The 18503-nt window shown below is 40.6% G+C and overlaps 1 protein-coding gene across 1 annotated transcript in view; it reads left to right on the top strand.

The window, feature by feature from the left end:
- Positions 1 to 18503, top strand: part of LOC127661927 (nectin-1-like) — a 296333-nt gene that overhangs the window by 230480 nt on the left and 47350 nt on the right. Inside the window, exon 7 of the mRNA XM_052152890.1 lies at positions 12003 to 12096. Within this exon, the coding sequence (XP_052008850.1) occupies positions 12003 to 12096 (94 nt within the window). The remainder of the gene's footprint in view (positions 1 to 12002; positions 12097 to 18503) is intronic.

Below are 18503 nucleotides of genomic sequence, written 5' to 3'. Positions count from 1 at the left end.
AAAATGTTTAGGAACTTACTTTAATTTTTGTTTTGATGTAGATAAAATGAAAAGTTGTCTTCACAATAACAGATTTGAACATTCAGATGCCCAGAGCAAACCCATCAGTATAGGTCAAGAAAGTGAACATTTAGATATTATTAAATATATTAAATATTTTCAAAATTAACTCCAACCAACACCTGTAGACAGCCAACCAACCCTGGTCCCCCTTACTATGTGAATGGCCCCTTAGAAGGTAGCTTCCTGTGTAGGAAGTAGACAGCAAGGCAGCTAATTGATTTTGAACCACTTTAGAGATTGTTAGAGATAATTTCTAAAACAAGTCACTTTGAGATTGTGATCTTATTTTACCAGGTGTTAAAACTCAGATCAATCAATCAATCAATCAAAGTTTATTTCTATAGCACATTTAAAAACAACAAATGTTGACCAAAGTGCTGTACAAAACTGAACAACGTGTTATAAATAGTATAAATACAATAAAATAACACCATAAGATGATAAACCCATAAGGTGGGTTTTTAGATTAGACTTAAAAAGATCTAATGTTAGACAAGACCTAATGTAGCCTATGTGAATACTGTAAAATACAGGCACTAATAGTGTCTAGACAGAGGAACATGTCAGTGTCAGGACAGAAGGCAGCTGATGATTGGATGCTACATAGCAGCATTACATCTGACATCTGACAGCAGTGGTCAGATGGGAACAGCTTCTGAGGACACAGGTCAGAATGACCCAACCTGCTCTAATTGCATCATGTCTCTGTCTGATATCAATATAAATCATTAACAAATCAATATAAATCATTAATATAATATATCGATTGCACAGAAAACACAGAACAATTGTGGACAGTTTAATAGTGTCCAGTACAGCACAAAACACCTCAGTACAGACTATTGCACAGACATAACTAAGAGAATAAAATGTTTCTTGCTTTGTCCACTATCTGTGATACAATGCTGTCATAGAAACTGGCCAAAATAAGCTATCTTAGGAGGCAGCATAATTATGTTTCTTACTGAATAGTCTTTGCATCAAGAGCGCACCAACAATGCCTTAAAATGTTTTTCTGAAGCCAGCTCACTAGGCTTTTGAGCTAGAGCAGTGAAAGCATCAGTGGGAATTTTTGTTTTTATAAAAAATAAAATACTGCTTGCTCTTTTCAGAGACAGTTCTCCAAGAGTGACTCAGGGTTGAGTGCTTTGCTTAAGGGTACTGTGGGAAAAATGACCTTTTGTGCCCCTGACAATAGGCCTGCCCCCCTAAATTGTGACAGCATGGTAAGAGTGGTAGTCTCATTTTCCATCCCACTGAGAGTTCAGTGACCCCACATCATTATAAATAGACCAAACAAATTATATTAAAACAAAACATCAATGCATTATGACTGCATAATCATATTTAGCAGGGTAAATGTTATATTTTTTAAATATTTGCTTATGGTTCATAAGAGATCGCCTGAAAAGTCCACACACTGTGCTAAAACGTCACTGGTGTCCAAGTGTCCAATGCAAATGCCTTGCGTGTTCTGTCTTAAACACGTCCTTTTTTTTTTACACATTTTAAAGATTGGAAATTGTATGCAGAACTTACACTTTCATTGAATTAATGAATGAATGAATACTTGGACACCTCCAACGTTTTAGTCCTGTGGGTGGAATTTTCAAACGCCCCTTACAAGCGCTAATTAATGAAAGCCCATCTGAACATTTTTAGGCATTATTCTCCAGCTACAGTAAGAATTGACTGTTCTATCGGGAAGACACGCAGGCTTGAGTGAAGTTTAAGATGCCATTTATTTGATAGATGTAAAACAGAAAGTAATGTCTCTCTCTTTGGCGTAGGCCCCGTCCGGCGGTCCGAGGGAGTTGTACCCGGAACCGTCATGTCCTGCCGGAGATAGGAGGCAGGGGCGAGGAGCCTACCCCTGTGCGGGACAGGGCTCAACTGGTGGTGGTGGGGTGGTGGAGGTTGCAGTGTTAGCACACCGAAGCAGCAATGTGATAGATTGTGAGCGGACTTATAAAGCAATGGCTTACATGCGATTGGCTAGGAATTACCCAGCTAATGATGTGATGATGTACAGCTGCTAGTCTTCCCGCTAGAACTACGCTGTGCTTACATTTATATGAAATAATGATATATAACGCATAACGAGTTCAATGTTTTTTGCCTGTATGATGTAGTCATATATTCTTTAAACTAATTGTACTAATGATATCATTGTAAAATTGTCGGCTCCAAAAAGTGCGGGTAGAAGAAACCAAATGTCAAACGAATAACAAGCCAAACATTTCTGGAGATAAGGTAGAAGTTCAGCATGAGTTTCACATCTTTGGACCTGCCAGCTCCAGTTTCAGTTCTATTTAATGTGGATTATATATGCTGATGTAAGTGTAAGTTAAGTTACTTTTCTAGCACAATTTCCTATGTTATGATCACGTAACCCGATCTGGATCTTATTGAATGCACCTAAGCCCAACATGTTAGAGATCACTCTGATGAAACAGCACACAGGAACAGATGTAAAGAAACAGGTATGAAGAAACAGCAGCTAGCATTTTACAGGGGAACACTGCACCTGCAATGGTAAATTTATTAAATTAAAAATATAAAATTGGAACTCTTATAAACCACCCCACTAAAGCCCAAATAAATGCCTTACTTTCAGTGAGAAAGGTTCTTATACACTAAGCTAACCACATCAGCGCACTTCAACCTAATAGTACGGATCAATATTGGTACTATTGGGAACTGGCACAAGAGTGAAAAAACCAAACACACAACCAGGAGAGAGAAAACAAAGCTGCAGAGTTTATCCAAATGAAATGCAAGAGAAGCAGTAAATAGTTTACAGGCAAGATAACAAACACAAAGTCCTCTTTATGAACACCATTTATCAATCAAATACTTATCGCACAGTGCACCAATCACAAGGGAGAGGCACACATGCTCAATAATGGAGAATTGAGCTTACAATTTGCAACAGCATTCTCTAATAAGAGGTGCACACCAAGCGTGCTCAATAAGGAATTCATATAGACACTGACAGATTTAATCAATTTTAATGATAATTGAAAGTAATTAAAAAAATAATAATAAAAAAACAAATTAACACAATAAAGCCATCTTATTGGTCACTTCTAATTATCATGCATGCTACTTTTTTTTAAACTCATAGTAATTGAGATAGACACATGCATTTAAAAATTCACGTGTTACACTGACCTTTTAAAACTAACTAGTGAATTAAAAAATGTGCTTACAAATTCTTAAAAGAATCATAAAGGAAATGGTGACTTAATAAGAACTGTACATGTTGATAGCCTACTGATTAAATTCTAACCTAACATATAGATGTAGCCTATCATTCTCTTTACCCAAGAATTGTACTGCATTAGCATGGCAACATGGTTTAAAGTTTGTTGGTAAAACCACAATGTTAGGGTGTATTGGCTAATTGAAACATTTGTCTTGAGCCGTTTGTTTATGTATTTAATATATATATTTATTTGTTTACATTTTTACTCATATTTGGTGAATCTTTGGTTGTCTTTAAAAAACTGCATGTTTGCAAATATCGAAACAGCAAATAATGTTGTATATGTGTACATACCCACGCCACCACACTATGAATGGCCGGACCACTTACGGTTGTGTAATTGTGCTCACAAGAGCGCGAGAGGTCTCAGACATGAGCTTGTGATGTTGACTCAAGGACATAAGAGCCCGGAGTGGAACGAAAATCACTCTATAAAATCTTATGAATGTGTGTGGAGAGGACCAGCTTGCCGCATCACAAACATGCTGCAGAAGGACACCTCTAGCCAAGGCTTTAGAGGAGGCAACCCCTCTGGTTGGGGGTTACCTACTGGCGAAGCTTGACCACGCGCCTCGTAGGCCAGGGCAATAGAGTCCCTCACCCAATGTGACATAGTCTGCTTGGTTGCAGCCGCCCCCTTGTTGCGGCCCCCATGGCAAACGAATAGTTGCTCTGACTTATGCCACTGGCTAGTGCGGTGGACATAAGTCTGAAGGGCACGGACTGGACAAAGTCTGTGAAGTCTTTCCTGCTCCGGCATTGTAAATGGCAGGGAGCAGAAGGCTTCGAGAGTGACCGGATGTACAGTCGAGAAAGGAACCTTAGGCAGGTTGTCAGGATGAGGGTGCAAAATTGCTTTAGCCATTCCTGGGGAAAAATCTAAGCAGGCTGGCAAGACAGACAGAGCCTGTAGATTCCAATTCTTTTTAGAGAAGTAATTTCCTTAAGAAAAACCATATTGTGAGTCAGAAGTTTATCAGATGCTGACACTAGAGGTTCTAAGGGGGTTTCAACCAGGCCCTCAAGGACTATTGCTGTCCCATGAAGGGATCGTGGTCTTAGCAGGAGGTCTCAGTCGCATGGCTCCACGAACGAGGCGAGCGAGCGAGCAGAGGATGTCTCCCCAACGGCACCCCGTCAATTAAGGCGTGGCAAGCTGATGGAGCAGCCATGTAAAACCTGAGAGTGGCGGGGCATGTGCCTGCTGACAATTTTTTCTGCAGAAAGTCCAAAACTGAAGCAATCTGTCAGTTAACAAGATCTGAATTGTGAGCACTGCACCATCTTTCAAAGACACCACATTTATTGGCGTAACTTCTTCTAGTAGTGGGAGCCCTAGCACTTAGAATGGTCTCGATAACTTCAGGTGAAAGCGCAGTGTCCCTCAGTTGGTACACTTCAGGGGCCATACATGAAGGTTCCACTGCTCGGGCTGGGGATGAAATATTGTCCCCTGTGCCTGAGACAGAAGGTCCCTCCTTCGGCGAGCCTTCGAGGAGAGACATTATCTCCGAGAACCATACCCTGTTCGGTCAGTATGGCACTATCAGTAAGAGGAAAGACCCTTGCAGGCGAAGACTCCCGGGAGCAGAGAAACCGGGGGAAACGCATACAGGCACATTCTGGGCCATGTATGCGCCATCGTGTCCAGACCCAGGGGGGCTGGGTGACTCAGAGAGAAGTAGAGGGGACATTGTGCTGTCTGTTGAGAGGCGAATAGGTCAACTTCTGCCCTGTAAAATTTCACCCAGATTTTTTCCACTACCTCGGGGTGGAGTTTCCACTCCACGTCGGTATTTTCTGTCTGGACAGCAAATCTGCTCCCACATTCAGGCATCCAGGAATATAAACTGCCCTGACTGACAGGAGCTTGCCCTGGGCCTTTAGGAGAATCTGACGTGCCAGATTGTTCAGCTGGCGTAAACGTAGACCTCCTTGATGATTTATGTAAGAGACTACTGCTGTGTTTCCCACCTGCACCAGGACATGGCAGTCTCTAATGCTGGAGGAAGTATTTCAGGGCTTTGAGCCACAACTGAAACAGTTACATGTGCAGAAGGCCCAAAGGGATCACCGAGGACGCAGATGTCATGGGACCTAGTATTCCTTGATACTGACGAACAGTGCAACCTTGGCCTAGCCTGACTTTGCTCAGGGTGTTATGAATGGACACGATTCGATCGAGAGACAATTGTGCCCTCATCGTGATCGAATTCCAAACAACGCCCAGATAGGTAATTCCCTGAGTGGGAGAGAGAATGCTCTTTTTGACGTTGAGTCTCAGACCCAGAAGAACCAGATGAGGTAAGATGATATCCCTGTGCTGAACTGCCAGTTCTTGATGCTGTGCTAGTATCAGCCAGTCATCTATGTAATTCATAATGCGGATGCCCCGGAGTCACAAAGGAGCCAGTGCTGCATCCATGCATTTCGTGAATGTGCGGGATGATAGGGCTAGGCCGAATGGAAGAACCTGATATTGGAAGGCTTCGCCCCCGAAAGCGAACCTCAGGAACTTCCTGTGTTGTGGCAGAATATCTATATGAAAGTATGCATCCATGAGATTGATCGTGACCAACCAATCATGATGTTGGATTTGGGACACGACTGTCTTGATAGTTAGCATTTTGAACTTGAACGCCCTGATTGAGCGATTCAAGCCTCGAAGATCTAAGATCGGATGCAACCCCACACCCTTCTAGGGAACCAGGAAGTATCTGCTGTAATAACCTGACTCTTTCTCTGGAAGGGGAACATGTTCTATGGCCCCTTTGACCAAGAGATTTAGCAGTTCTTTCCACAGTAGAAATGCTTGCTCCGGTTTCACGGTAGTGGAACGGCGAACAAATTGAATTCTGTAGCCTTTTTCTTCTGTTCTTAGCACATAGAAATACCTGGCAGAAGTTTCCACGCTGCCAGGTTCTCTGAGATGGGTATTAATTTTGACACTTCCTGTTGAGGGGATATCAAGTGTTCCGTGTCCTTGACTAAGGCAGGAAGTAATGGTTCACCCAAAATTTCACTGGAAGCCTCTAACTCCCGAAACACCAGAGGCGGCGGGAATGGAGAGGTTTCATGAGGGTATCGGGAGGGTCGAAGTGGATGATACACATGCCCTGTCCCAAGGGGGCTACCCCAACAAGGCTGGGCGCAAGACCGTGGTCTTGCTTTGGGGGCTGATGAGGGTGACGAGCCAGTCCCCAGTGTCTACGAGGGGGAGCACGACTTGCCACGCTTTGTTTCTGAGCCTCCCTTCTAGAAGGACCGGGGTGGGGCTGGGTGTCCGACGGACCCTCCCCCTGAGTGCGGCGCGGAAGGAATTGCCCGAAGGCTTCCTCATGACATTTCGCCTCCTGGAACCTGGTGATAACTACATTCATAGCATCACCAAATAAGCCAGAAGGCGAAACCAGGGCATCGAGAAGGAAAATTTGTCCTTGTCTCTGATGCCCGACAGGTTGAACCATAAGTGTCTCTCCGTGCTGACTAAAGCAGACATAGACCGGCCAATGGCACGGGCAGTCTGCTTGGTCACGCGGAGAGACAGATCCGTGGCTCGACAAAGCTCAGAGAAAGCCTCTTTGTCGACCATGGTGCCTGCACTCAGGTCCTTCAACAGATCAGGCTGGTATGCCTATAACACTGCCATAGTGTGCAGGGCAGCACCAGCCTGACCTGCTACCTGATAAGCCTTCTCCACAAGCATGGAGGTGGTCCTGCACGGCTTTGTGGGGAGAGTGGGTCTCTTTAGTGATGATGCCGAGCCAGGTGAGAGATAACCCCCAAGTGTCTCTTCTACCAGTGGCGTTAGTCGAATATGAGGGCACGAAGACACGGGAAGTATAAGGTTTCCTCCATGAAAGAGAGAGCTTGTCATGGAGGACATCAAAGAAAGGAAGGGACTGATATAGCATTCCCTTCCCTTTTTTTTTGTGGCCACCAGACAAAAATGTATTTTCTAGTTTGGAGCATTTGGGGGTCTCTTGTTCATGTGGCCAGTCTAACTGTAGTCTGGCCACAGCCCGAGTAATCACCTCGAGTAATTCCTCAGCCGCTTTATTATTGTGCGTGGAATGTTCAGAGGTTCAGCGTCCCCTCGTGAACCAAAGAGGCGCCGAAGCGCGCTTCAGGCTTACAAGAAGGATCAGCTGGATCTGGGGAGAGAGCGAGCGATAGGGATGAACCCGTCTCTCGCTCCTCAGCCAGATCTATGTGAGAGCCCCACGATGAAAGAGTGGGCGCTGGCTCTTGGAAGTAAGCGAGATGAGTGTGAAGCATTTTGACTGTAAACAGATCATAAACATGGGAACACACACCGCTTGCTTTGTTTATCAGTCATTCTTTTTCTTCTTTTTTTTCAAAGAAAAGAGACAGAGAAAGGTTTCTGCACACTGTCTAACAATTCTAACTCCTAACAGAGGAAAGTAGAAAGTTATGACAGTCAAGAAGCACATCACACACAGAATAATCTGAAGACAAAAGATCTGACGATGCACCTGTGACGCATCTATTTATAGCCCTGCTACAAGTGCATCCAATGATGTCACCAGCAGAGGCTATAAATTCTGGTCAATCTCATTGACGTGTTGCACACATATTCACAGCTGGTCACACCAATAGTTGTTCCAAAAGTGCTAAATCAGCGCAGCATCAAAGTGTAGCTTTTTGACAGGGAACAGCAACTTGGCGAAAGTGAATACGCCTTACAACACCTCAATATTGCTGCAGTGCATTTGTGTAAGCCAGTTCACACTGTTGAGCCACAAAAATCTGCTAAAATTTCACCGTCTAAGCAACATGATCACATGTGAAGTCGACATGTTGCTACCAAATGTTCCAATACTCTAAAATGTAATGCAATGTGCCGACTTACTAAAAAGCGGCATCTCCATCAGACATAGCCAGTCTGAGGCATTGGTTGGAATCAAAATTAACTTGAGTTTGCTCAGAAGGCTGTCTTCCCATCTCTCTCTCTCTCTCTCTCTCTCTCTCTCTCTCCCACATATAAACCCATTATCTATCAGCATAGACATCTTGTCAGAATGAAATGTAGGATGTGTGACTACTAACATGTTTGAGAAATTTAGACTTTTTGGAAATTAGATGGTAACTCTTGCACAGCATGTTTGTTTGTGTGTGTGTGTGTGTGTGTGTGTGTGTAAGCGTGCATGCAAAGGGGCATTTGTTTATGCCCCCGCAGTCTTGTTACAATTTGTGTGGGTGCATATGTGCTTATGCATTAGCATATGTGTGTGTGTGTGTGTGTGGAAACTTGACATCTGCTTTTGAGTTTTCCTCTAGGAACTCGCTTTTATTTGAATTTTCAGGCTTTAATAATGGAATTACAGTGCAGAAAATTGCCGTGTTTATGACTCACCAGATGTTGTTCCCAACTTTTTGCTAAACTCGGTGACTTGTGGTTGGTTACAGTACTTCAAAACAAATGGAGTATTGAGTGTTTTGCCTGAATTCTGTAAAAACTCATCAGGTGTGCGCAGAACCAGGTGTTTTGAAGTGTCTATTGAGGGCTCATGAGCAGTGCCAGACAGCGTATGAGTGAATGCACCTTGCCTGCTGTACATCTCCTAGGGTGGGTTGCACCAGCCGTGTGTAAGTTGCAGCTTTGCATAGGTCAGGGCTATTCAACTTTGGAAAGCTCATGAGCCACAAAGCTGGGTCCCTGTTGCCTCGAAGGCTGCAAATATATATATATACATATATAAGCAATATCACACGAGCAAGAGTGCGATATGGACCTACATCAGCACTGCTGTGATTCGTCCACAGGCAGAGTGCCATAGGTAATCACATCAGTGCTGATTTAGGGCCATATAGCATGATTGTTAGTGTGATATTGCTTATATATAAGAGTTCAATGAACAAGTCAATTTGTTAAAATTAGGAAAAACCGAGTATAGTCATAAAAACGCATTTGTGCATGGAACTACTTTCTTACACGGCCGATCAGAATCTGCTGTTGCTGGTTCAAAACAAATGATGCGTCCAAGCCTTCGTTAGTAATTCAAATATATCACTTCAGAAATAGTATCACGGCTTGTCCTGTTTCTAACAAGTTATTGGATAAACAAGGATGGATGTGTGTTTGTGTGTGAGAGAGAGAGAGAAAGAGAGAGAGAAAGAAAGAGAGACGGAGCATGTGCGATCACCTGTTGCCACTCCCAAGCAGAGATGCTGTCAGCTTTCTGCAGTTCAGCTTTCTCAGTGGTAAAATAGCCGTCCAAGCGGGAGTATTCCTGCACAAGAGTCATTCACTATAGAAACTGCAATGTCCTCCGCCATTTTAAACAGTATGTATCCAATGTGGAAACTCTGGTAAGAGGTAAGCATCTTGTTCTGTAATCAATCAGGCTGTTGTGTCTCTCAGCCGTGATGAGCCTTAATGTTTAAAGCCGTTTAAAGCTGTTTCCTAGCTTTAGTAATGTAGTAGTAATACGAGCGATCACGGAGCGCTGTTCTATGTAAACAATGACGGATTCACTTTACATTACCAACTGCTGATATTAAAAACAAAAATTACCTTTTTCCACCACCTGCTGGCTAACATATGTAATGTCAAAAAATAAATAGATGTAAAAAAAGACACATAGCCTACATTAGCGCTTAACGCATATGTACTGCTCTTACACGTTAGTTTAGGACGATGAATTGTATGGAATTCAGATCACAGTTATAAAAACTTAAGAGACCTTTCTACTGACTCTGAAAAACACCAAAAGAAAACTGCCCAGGGTCCCTGCTCATCTGCCTGAATGTGCTTTAGGCATGCTGCATGGAGGCATGAGGACTGCAGATGTGGCCAGGGCATTACATTTCAAAGTCCGTACTGTGAGACGCCTAAGACAGCGCTACAGGGAGACAGAAGGATAGCTGATCATCATCGCAGTGGCATACCACGTGTAGCAACACCTGCACAGGATCGGTACATACGAATATCAAACCTGCATGACAAATACAGGATGGTAACAGCCCAAGTTACACCAGGAATGCACAATCCCTCCATCAGTGCTTAGACTGTCTGCAATAGGCTGAAAGAGGTTGGACTGAGGGCTTGTAGGCCTGTTATAAGGCAGATCCTTACCAGACATCACCAGCAACAATGTCACCTATGGGCACAAACCCACCATCACTGGACCAGAGAGGACTGGCAAAAAGTGCTCGTTCACTGACAAGTTGTGGTTTTGTCTAAACAGGGGTGATGGTCAGACTCGCATTTATCATCGAAGGAATGAGTGTTACATAGAGGCATGTACTCGGGAGCGGGATCGATTTGGAGGTGGAGGGTCCATCATGGTCTGAGGTGGTGTGTTATAGCATCATTGGACTGAGCTTGTTGTCATTGCAGGCAATCTCAATGCTGTGTATTACAGGGAAGACATCCTACTCCCACATGTGGTACCCTTCCTGCAGGCTCATCCTGACATGATCCTCCAGCATGACAATGTCACCAGCCATACTGCTCATTCTGTACATGATTTCCTGGAGAGAAGAATATCAGAGTTCTGCCATGGCCAGTGAAGAGTCTGTATCTCAATCCTTTGAGCATGTCTGGGCCCAGTTGGATCGGAGGGTGAGGGCTAGGGCCATTCCCCACAGTAATGTCCGGGAACTTGGAAGTGCCTTAGTGGAAGAGTGCCAACCCTCCCCTTTGTTCAGGGACACATTATTCAATTTCCATTAGACACTATTCTGTGAAACTTTTTCAGTTTATTTCTTAGTAGTTTAATCTTTTTATGTTCGTGCAAATATTTACACATATTAAGTTTGCTGAAAATAAAAGCAGTTGAAAGAGAGAGGACGTTTCTTTTTTATATAATGAGTATGCTGGCCATGTGTTGAGTAGCATTGACCTATATGAAACAAAAATGTGCTCTAAGTTACAACTTGCAATTTTAAAATATTAGTACACTGAACTGCTCAGCTTAGATAAGACGTTACCCCATGTATAAACTAAATATATATTATAGCCTCCAATCAGGAATAATAATGGGCAGACTGATCAGTGAGCTCATATTTTGCCATTTTTTTTTGTCTCACTAACCCTGTTCATTGTGCATGCTTGGTTTCAACACAACAAATTACAATAATGTCAGTTTTTTTCTGATTTATGTATTTATTTATTGGCCTTCAATAATTGTACTTATTTGTTTGTTTTTTTAAACGCATTTTAATTTTACATTTATATAGTTAGTAAGTACCTAGTGCAACTCTACCCTGCTGTGCCCCATTGCCAAGGCCATCTCAAAACATCTATCAAACCCGTGGGCTCTGTTTTAAGCCTTTATCTGGGACTTTATCTGGTACTTTAGGGTTTAGGGTTTTATGGGGATATTGATGGACCACAAATCCAAAACCATTGTTCCACTACTCTTTTCTTCTTAGACCCCCTCTGAATCCATTTTGCCCATTACAATCCTGTTTTATTATCTTTCTCCTCTTGGCTAGTGAGAGCCATTGGAAGGGCAGGCCTGAAATGGCATGGGCTACAACAAAGGCAGTATAAAGAGATGCCTATCAAACCCCCATAAGGCCGGGGAGCCAGACATGGGCATGACTCCTCATTACGTCCGATCATATAAGGCATAAGCCACGGTCGCATGAAAGCTCTATATAGGTGCCAGGTGTCAGACTGTTTTCTCTTTTCCTTCAACAGGACGGACCTCCCACCTGCTCACAAGCCAGCCCCTCCGCCACCCAACAAAAAGGGAAGTGACATGAAAGGAGGCCTGACATCTGATGAGATCCAGGTAGGATGTCTTCCTCCTTTGTGTCAGGAAACACTTTTAGATGTCACCCACTACCATTATGAGTCTGCCACTGAATCATTACTTTAATACATTTTCCTAACTTTATGAACGTTCAGTTTTGCAGTTAAGAGAGGTTTTTAAGACTTAAACTTCTTTCATTTCCTACTGTGTTAGGTGTATTTGATAAAGTCAGGCCATTTATAGTGGCAGTAGCACCTCGTAATTTCCCAACACTGTTATATTGATTATGTAAATGTTGGGGAGGTTACATTAAAAAGTATTATGTTACTAATTACTAATTACTCTTTCTAGATTGTAACAGTGTTAACATAATTTATAACTTATAGCTTTAGTTCTAAATAAAAAAAAACATAAATCTTTAATATTACAAGGAATAACATTTTCATACATATTACGTATTATATTTTCTGTAAGTCTTACACATTTAAAATAATTTTTAAATATTGTTATTTAGTTTTTCTATGAAACACAAAAGCAGCCATTTTTAAGACTCTTATGCAGCTCTTCTATACAATTCCTTGTCAAGCTCTAAAATGGACAAAACTCAATTGTTTTAAAAAAAAATCACATTACACAGGCTCAGATAATTTCACTTTGCAAATAATTGTACAGATGTAAAGTTAGCACCAGCTTGCCCTTACCAAAAATCTAGAGTTCTGGCAAACTAGCTGCAAACATGCGCAAATTATGCACTCACATGCAAATTATCTTGTGATTCACCGCAAATGTTTTCCAGAAGTTTGATGCTCTTCACCAGTAGTGGTGAACCTGCTGCAAACCATTGGACAATTTGCAGCAAAGCTCATTTTGCATGTGAAAATAATCAGTGGCGAATTTGCAGCAAGTTTGCCATAAACACCTGAGTATTGTGAGGGTTGGCAACTCAGCACTCTATGTTCACTGATTTGGCTGAATGAAGAAATTTGTCATAAAGAAAATGTTGGTGTCAAAGTAGGTGGAGCATCCGGGTCACACCCACGGATGACATAAACCAATGGCAGTGAGCAAGTGTTTAACAGCTGGTATGAAGTTTTCTTTAAAGTTTGTGCTGGCTGATTCAAAATAAAAAACAAACAAAGTCAAAAACATCTTCCTTTTGGACACACCCATTCTTTAATCGATTTGCTAGAAGTATATTGGCTCATTTAAGTGATTCAAAGAGGTTTCAATGCTACTGTTTCCCTTCATATAGTTAGCAGTGCATGCACACAAATGAGTGTCAATTAAATGAAAGGAAGCCCAATCTTTTTGAATAAAATCCATATTTAGTGTTGGATGTACAATTGTTCATTTAAATCATATATGTAATTTAGTACATAGCGGATGAACAGTATCTGTGACAGTATTGCCAAAGGAAATTAGTAGCTTACATTCATTAATTACAGGATTTGTATTCTGGTATCTCGTTACAAATATTGTTGCAGCCAGCAATAGGAACAGTGTGTTGAAGCGATTATGAGGTTGTGTTGGATCCAGCTAGATGATCTTGAATAACAGATATTATGCCAAGACGAACTCATACTGTCATCATTAGGAAGCCAAGGCAGTTATTTCACATTTTCCAGTCTGTAGTTGGCCTACTGGATTCTGTCTAAATATAATTCTGTCTAGTTTTCTTCACTCTTCTGTTATTTTGGGAAATCCTCAAAAATTTGGTAGTAATGTCATTGTTTCCACATTTGTGGTCTTTCAAGTCAGAAGTTGGGCCAAATAAACGAAGTTGTGCTCCAACAACAACATTTAGATCTTTTACAAAAAGCTGAGTTAGTATTTTTACAGTTTCGCACTACGGGAGGTGTATCAGTAATGTAAATGGTGTAAATCAGTGTAACCTAAATCTGATCCATTTTCATTTGTGAGATTACCTTGTTGACATTCCTAAATCCATGCAATATTCATGACGCATTCATTGGTGCACATTTGCATTGGACTTCAGCTATGTACTCAAAATGAGGTCTGTTATCCTTTATAGACAATGCAAATTTTGAATTGAGCCAAACTAAATCAACTTCCCGGATCGATAGTGTCTTTTAAAGGTCACAGCGGTTAATACTAAACACTCACGACCTTTAAAAATGCTTCTAGAAACTGTGTTAAATTTAACCTCCATGTCTTTGAGAAATTTTGCTCTAGTTGTGCAGATTTGAAAGTGTAGATTCTGGTGCGCACAGCTGTGCACAATTGTAAAACCTGACAGGAAATATCTCCCTGAACTGATCTTAAATACACAGGAAGAGGGAGATCAGAGCGATGTTGCATTTAGAATCTGCAGGTCTCTTGAGCTTGTTTCCTCCCATACTAAGACAAATACCCATCTCTGGCAAGACAACATGATCTATTAGCATTCAGAGGTATTCGTGTGGTTCAAGCACACATTTTAATATGTTTGTTGTGTCTAAAAGATACTGTTTTACAAATGAATAACTTTAGAGGCATACAAATGTTTACAAATCATTTGAGGTTCATAGAACATTGGATTCATGCTGTTCATTAGTATTGCATTTATAATAAATAAGATTCATGAAATATCATTGTGACACACACACACACACACACACACACACACACACACACACACACATAGAAGTAGCTATCTAAATAAGGACATACAGATACCATATACTTCTATTGTACATCTTATTCAGGTTACTGTAGACTGTTTCTAGACAAATACATTATATGATAAATTGTGTTAGATTTAATCAAATGTGTCCTCAAACTACAACTTTAGGCCACATCGACACTAATTGGTTTTCCTTTGATTATTAGTTTTCAGTTTCATTACTTCATTGTTATTCATTACACCCCGCTAGCTAAATTGTTGATTTTGGTTTGAGACATGGTGGCTCAAATGCCTGACCTGCATGCGCCTGTGTGTTTGCGTTTTATCCTTTAAATATTTGTTTCATGTAACTTTCAATGAGATCTACAGTGAAAGACCTATAGCTGGTGAAAACAAAGCACAGTTGCCCTCAGTCTGAGTTGCTAGGAAACAAACTTTAAAACAGACATCTATAGATGAACTTACTGTTTACAAGCAACACTCCTCCCCGCCCCTTCAGGGTTCTTTTGATTGGCCAGAAAAGAACTGCTGTCTATGGGCACTTCGCTCAAATTGCGCTGAAACTGCCCAAAAAGTGTTGTTTGTGGGGTTGGAAACACCCTGTTTCCCATAGATTATTGGATAGTAGAGCTTCATTCAATTTCCACCAGATCGTTGCATCAGGAAAAACTCATGATTTTACATAAATTATGATATTTCACAGGTTACCGTCATTGTTATCGTGTCTGCTCTATTAGACACAGTTCACCCACAGCCGCTGTTGGTAGATATTTTACTTTTTTACAAAGAAATTACGTAAACTCAGATTGTAAACTGCTTTTTTAATTTACAAAGTGCTGTCACTGTGACAGATTTGAGGTCAAATATAATTTAATGATGATTTTATATGATCAAGACCACCATATAAGATGTCACGGGAGGAACAGATCCCGTCTCCACCACCGCAGCGCATGGACTACTGTTAGTGAAAGGATAAGAGAATAAAAAGAATGTAATATAGCAAAAATTAAGTCTTTGCATTTAATGTGAATGCAGTAAATATTCTATCAAAAATGTCTGTTCTTAAGTTTTGATATGGAATAGGATCATATTGAAGTTAAATATTATTATTTATTGTATGCGGTTTAATATTTAAGGTGTTAAGACACATTGTATGTCTGATGGTAGTTCTCATTTCTAAGTACACAAATTATTAGGCTTTAGAAGTGTGTTAAACATGTGAGGATGTGTGTTCATCAACCGGTTACATGTCCGACATAATCATACAGGCTCATTGAACCAAGTTTAAACTTGTTTTGTTGATATTTCAGAAATTTTAAAGTCAACATGAAATAAAATGTACGCTATTTACTTAAATACACATTCAATGCCATAGCATTAGTGATTTATTTTAAATTGTAAAGTAATATATATATTATAATAATTAAAGCTGTTTAAAATGTTGTACACTCCCATGATATAAAGACACTACTTTTTTTAGTACTGTTATGTTGAGATCATATGACCAGCTGAATATTGCTCATTTTATTTTGATAGTCCTCTGTAATAGGATGCTGTTTCTCAAAAAAATATATTAATCATTAAATGCATGTTTAATTATTACATACTTGGGTCTTTAGAGACCCGGCATGTATATTTATCACAAATGGATATACGAAATGCCAAAATAGTATCACATTTTTAAAAGATTTTCAAGACAATTAGAAAATAATATAATAAATTACATAATAAATCCTGACATATTTTTACACATAATTTCAAAGAGACGCATCAAATATAGATCATGATTCAATACCTTCGCACCGAAATATGGCTGTCAAACACATAGTGAGCTACACATATGTATATTCTCAGGTGAATTTTCTTTGTGTAAATTGATATATATTGAGTCTAAGTATACTTAATTTCAGTAATAGACCTAAATGACAATAGTCATTCTGTTACACTTGCTATAGTTTACTTCCATGTTGCTTCATGAAATCTCAATGTCAAATGTAAATCAAGTTGATCATTGACACACAGTGCCACCTTGAGTAAGAAATAGTATGTATATTATGTATGTGTACACACATATGGAATACTGGTAATTCACCATTGTCACACAGAAAATGTACGTAATATACTGTAGTAGTTATTTGTATGAATATACTACACATTTGCCTTGTAATAAACAATATATATATATATACACCGATGTTCCAAAATATTATGATCACTCACAGCTGAAGCAAATAACATTGACCATTTCCGAACAAGGCCACATGTCAAGGTCTGGGTAGATTAGATGGTAAGAAAACAATCAGTTCTCGCAGTCAACGTGTTTAATGCAGGAGAAATGGGCAGGAGTAAAGACCAGAGCGACTTTGAGGTGCCACATATTTATGGCCAGACAACTAGGTCAGAGCATCTCTGAAACAGCAAGGCTTATAGGGTGCTCCCAGTCAGCAGTGGTGAGAATCTACCGACAGTGGTCCGAGGAGGGAAAAAAACTCAAACCGGCGACAGGGTGTTGGGCGCCCAAGGCTCATCGATGTGCAAGGGCAACAAAGGATATACCGTCTGGTCTGAACTCACAGAAGGTCTACTGTGGCACAAGTCACAGAAAATGTTAATGATGGTTACGGGAGGAATGTGTCACAACACACAGTACATCGCACCCTGCTGCGTATGGGACTGCCTAGCCGCAGCCCGTTTAGAGTGCCCATGAAGACCCTTGTCCACTGTCGAAAGCACCTACAATGGGCATGCGAGCGTCGGAACTGGACCTTGGAGCAGTGGAAGGAGTTCGCCTGGTCCAATGAGTCCCATTTTCTTTTACATTATGTGGACGGCTGTGTACATGTGTGCAGTAAACCCGGGGAATGGATCACACCAGGATGCACTGTGGGAAGATGACAAGCCAGTGGAGGGAGGTGAAGCTCTGTGCAATGTTCTGTAATGAAACCCTGGGTACCTAATCATTGTTGCAGGCCAGGTACATCCCTTCATGACAATGTTATTACCTGATGGCTGTGGCCTCTTTCAGCAGGGGTCCCCTGCCACACTGTAACACTGTACACGGTCTCCAAATTCACCAGATGTCAATCCGATTGAGCATCTGTGGAATGTGCTGGACCAAGTCCAATCCATGGTGGCTCCACCTTGCAACTTACAGGACTTGAAGGATCTGCTGCTAATGTCTTGGTGCCAAATACCACTGGACACTTTCAGCCACTTTTTTATGACGTAACGCACCCGAGACGCTACACAAGCATGTCTGACGCAGATGTCCTTAAACAAGCCCTCATAATAAATCTCCAACTGATTGACAAATTCACTTGTGAAATGGATTGCTGTGAACTGTATGCCAATGATTGACTTATGATCAATAATATGGTAGTAAACAATACATTGTATTCTAAAGCCGCTTTTTGTATTGTCTTATCAATGATTAACACTTCTGCCACATGCATTTTAATTATCTGAATATTTATTATTTATATTTATATATATATATATATATATATATATATATATATATATATATATATATATATATATATACAGGTGAAACTCGAAAAATTAGAATATTGTGCAGAAGTTCATTAATTTCAGTAATTCAACTTAAAAGGTGAAACTAATATATTATATAGATTCATTACAAGCAACGTAAGATATTTCAAGCCTTTATTTGGTATAATTTTTATGATTATGGCTTACAGCTTATGAAAACCCCAAATTCAGAATCTCAGAAAATTAGAATATTGTGAAAAGGTTCAGTATTGTAGGCTCAAAGTGTCACACTCTAATCAGCTAAACACCTACAAAGGGTTCCTGAGCCTTT

Source organism: Xyrauchen texanus, chromosome 21, assembly GCF_025860055.1.
Source record: "Xyrauchen texanus isolate HMW12.3.18 chromosome 21, RBS_HiC_50CHRs, whole genome shotgun sequence".
Taxonomy (NCBI): domain Eukaryota; kingdom Metazoa; phylum Chordata; class Actinopteri; order Cypriniformes; family Catostomidae; genus Xyrauchen; species Xyrauchen texanus.
The sequence above is the reverse complement of the archived record's forward strand: the minus strand, read 5'-3'. Positions and strand labels throughout refer to the sequence as shown.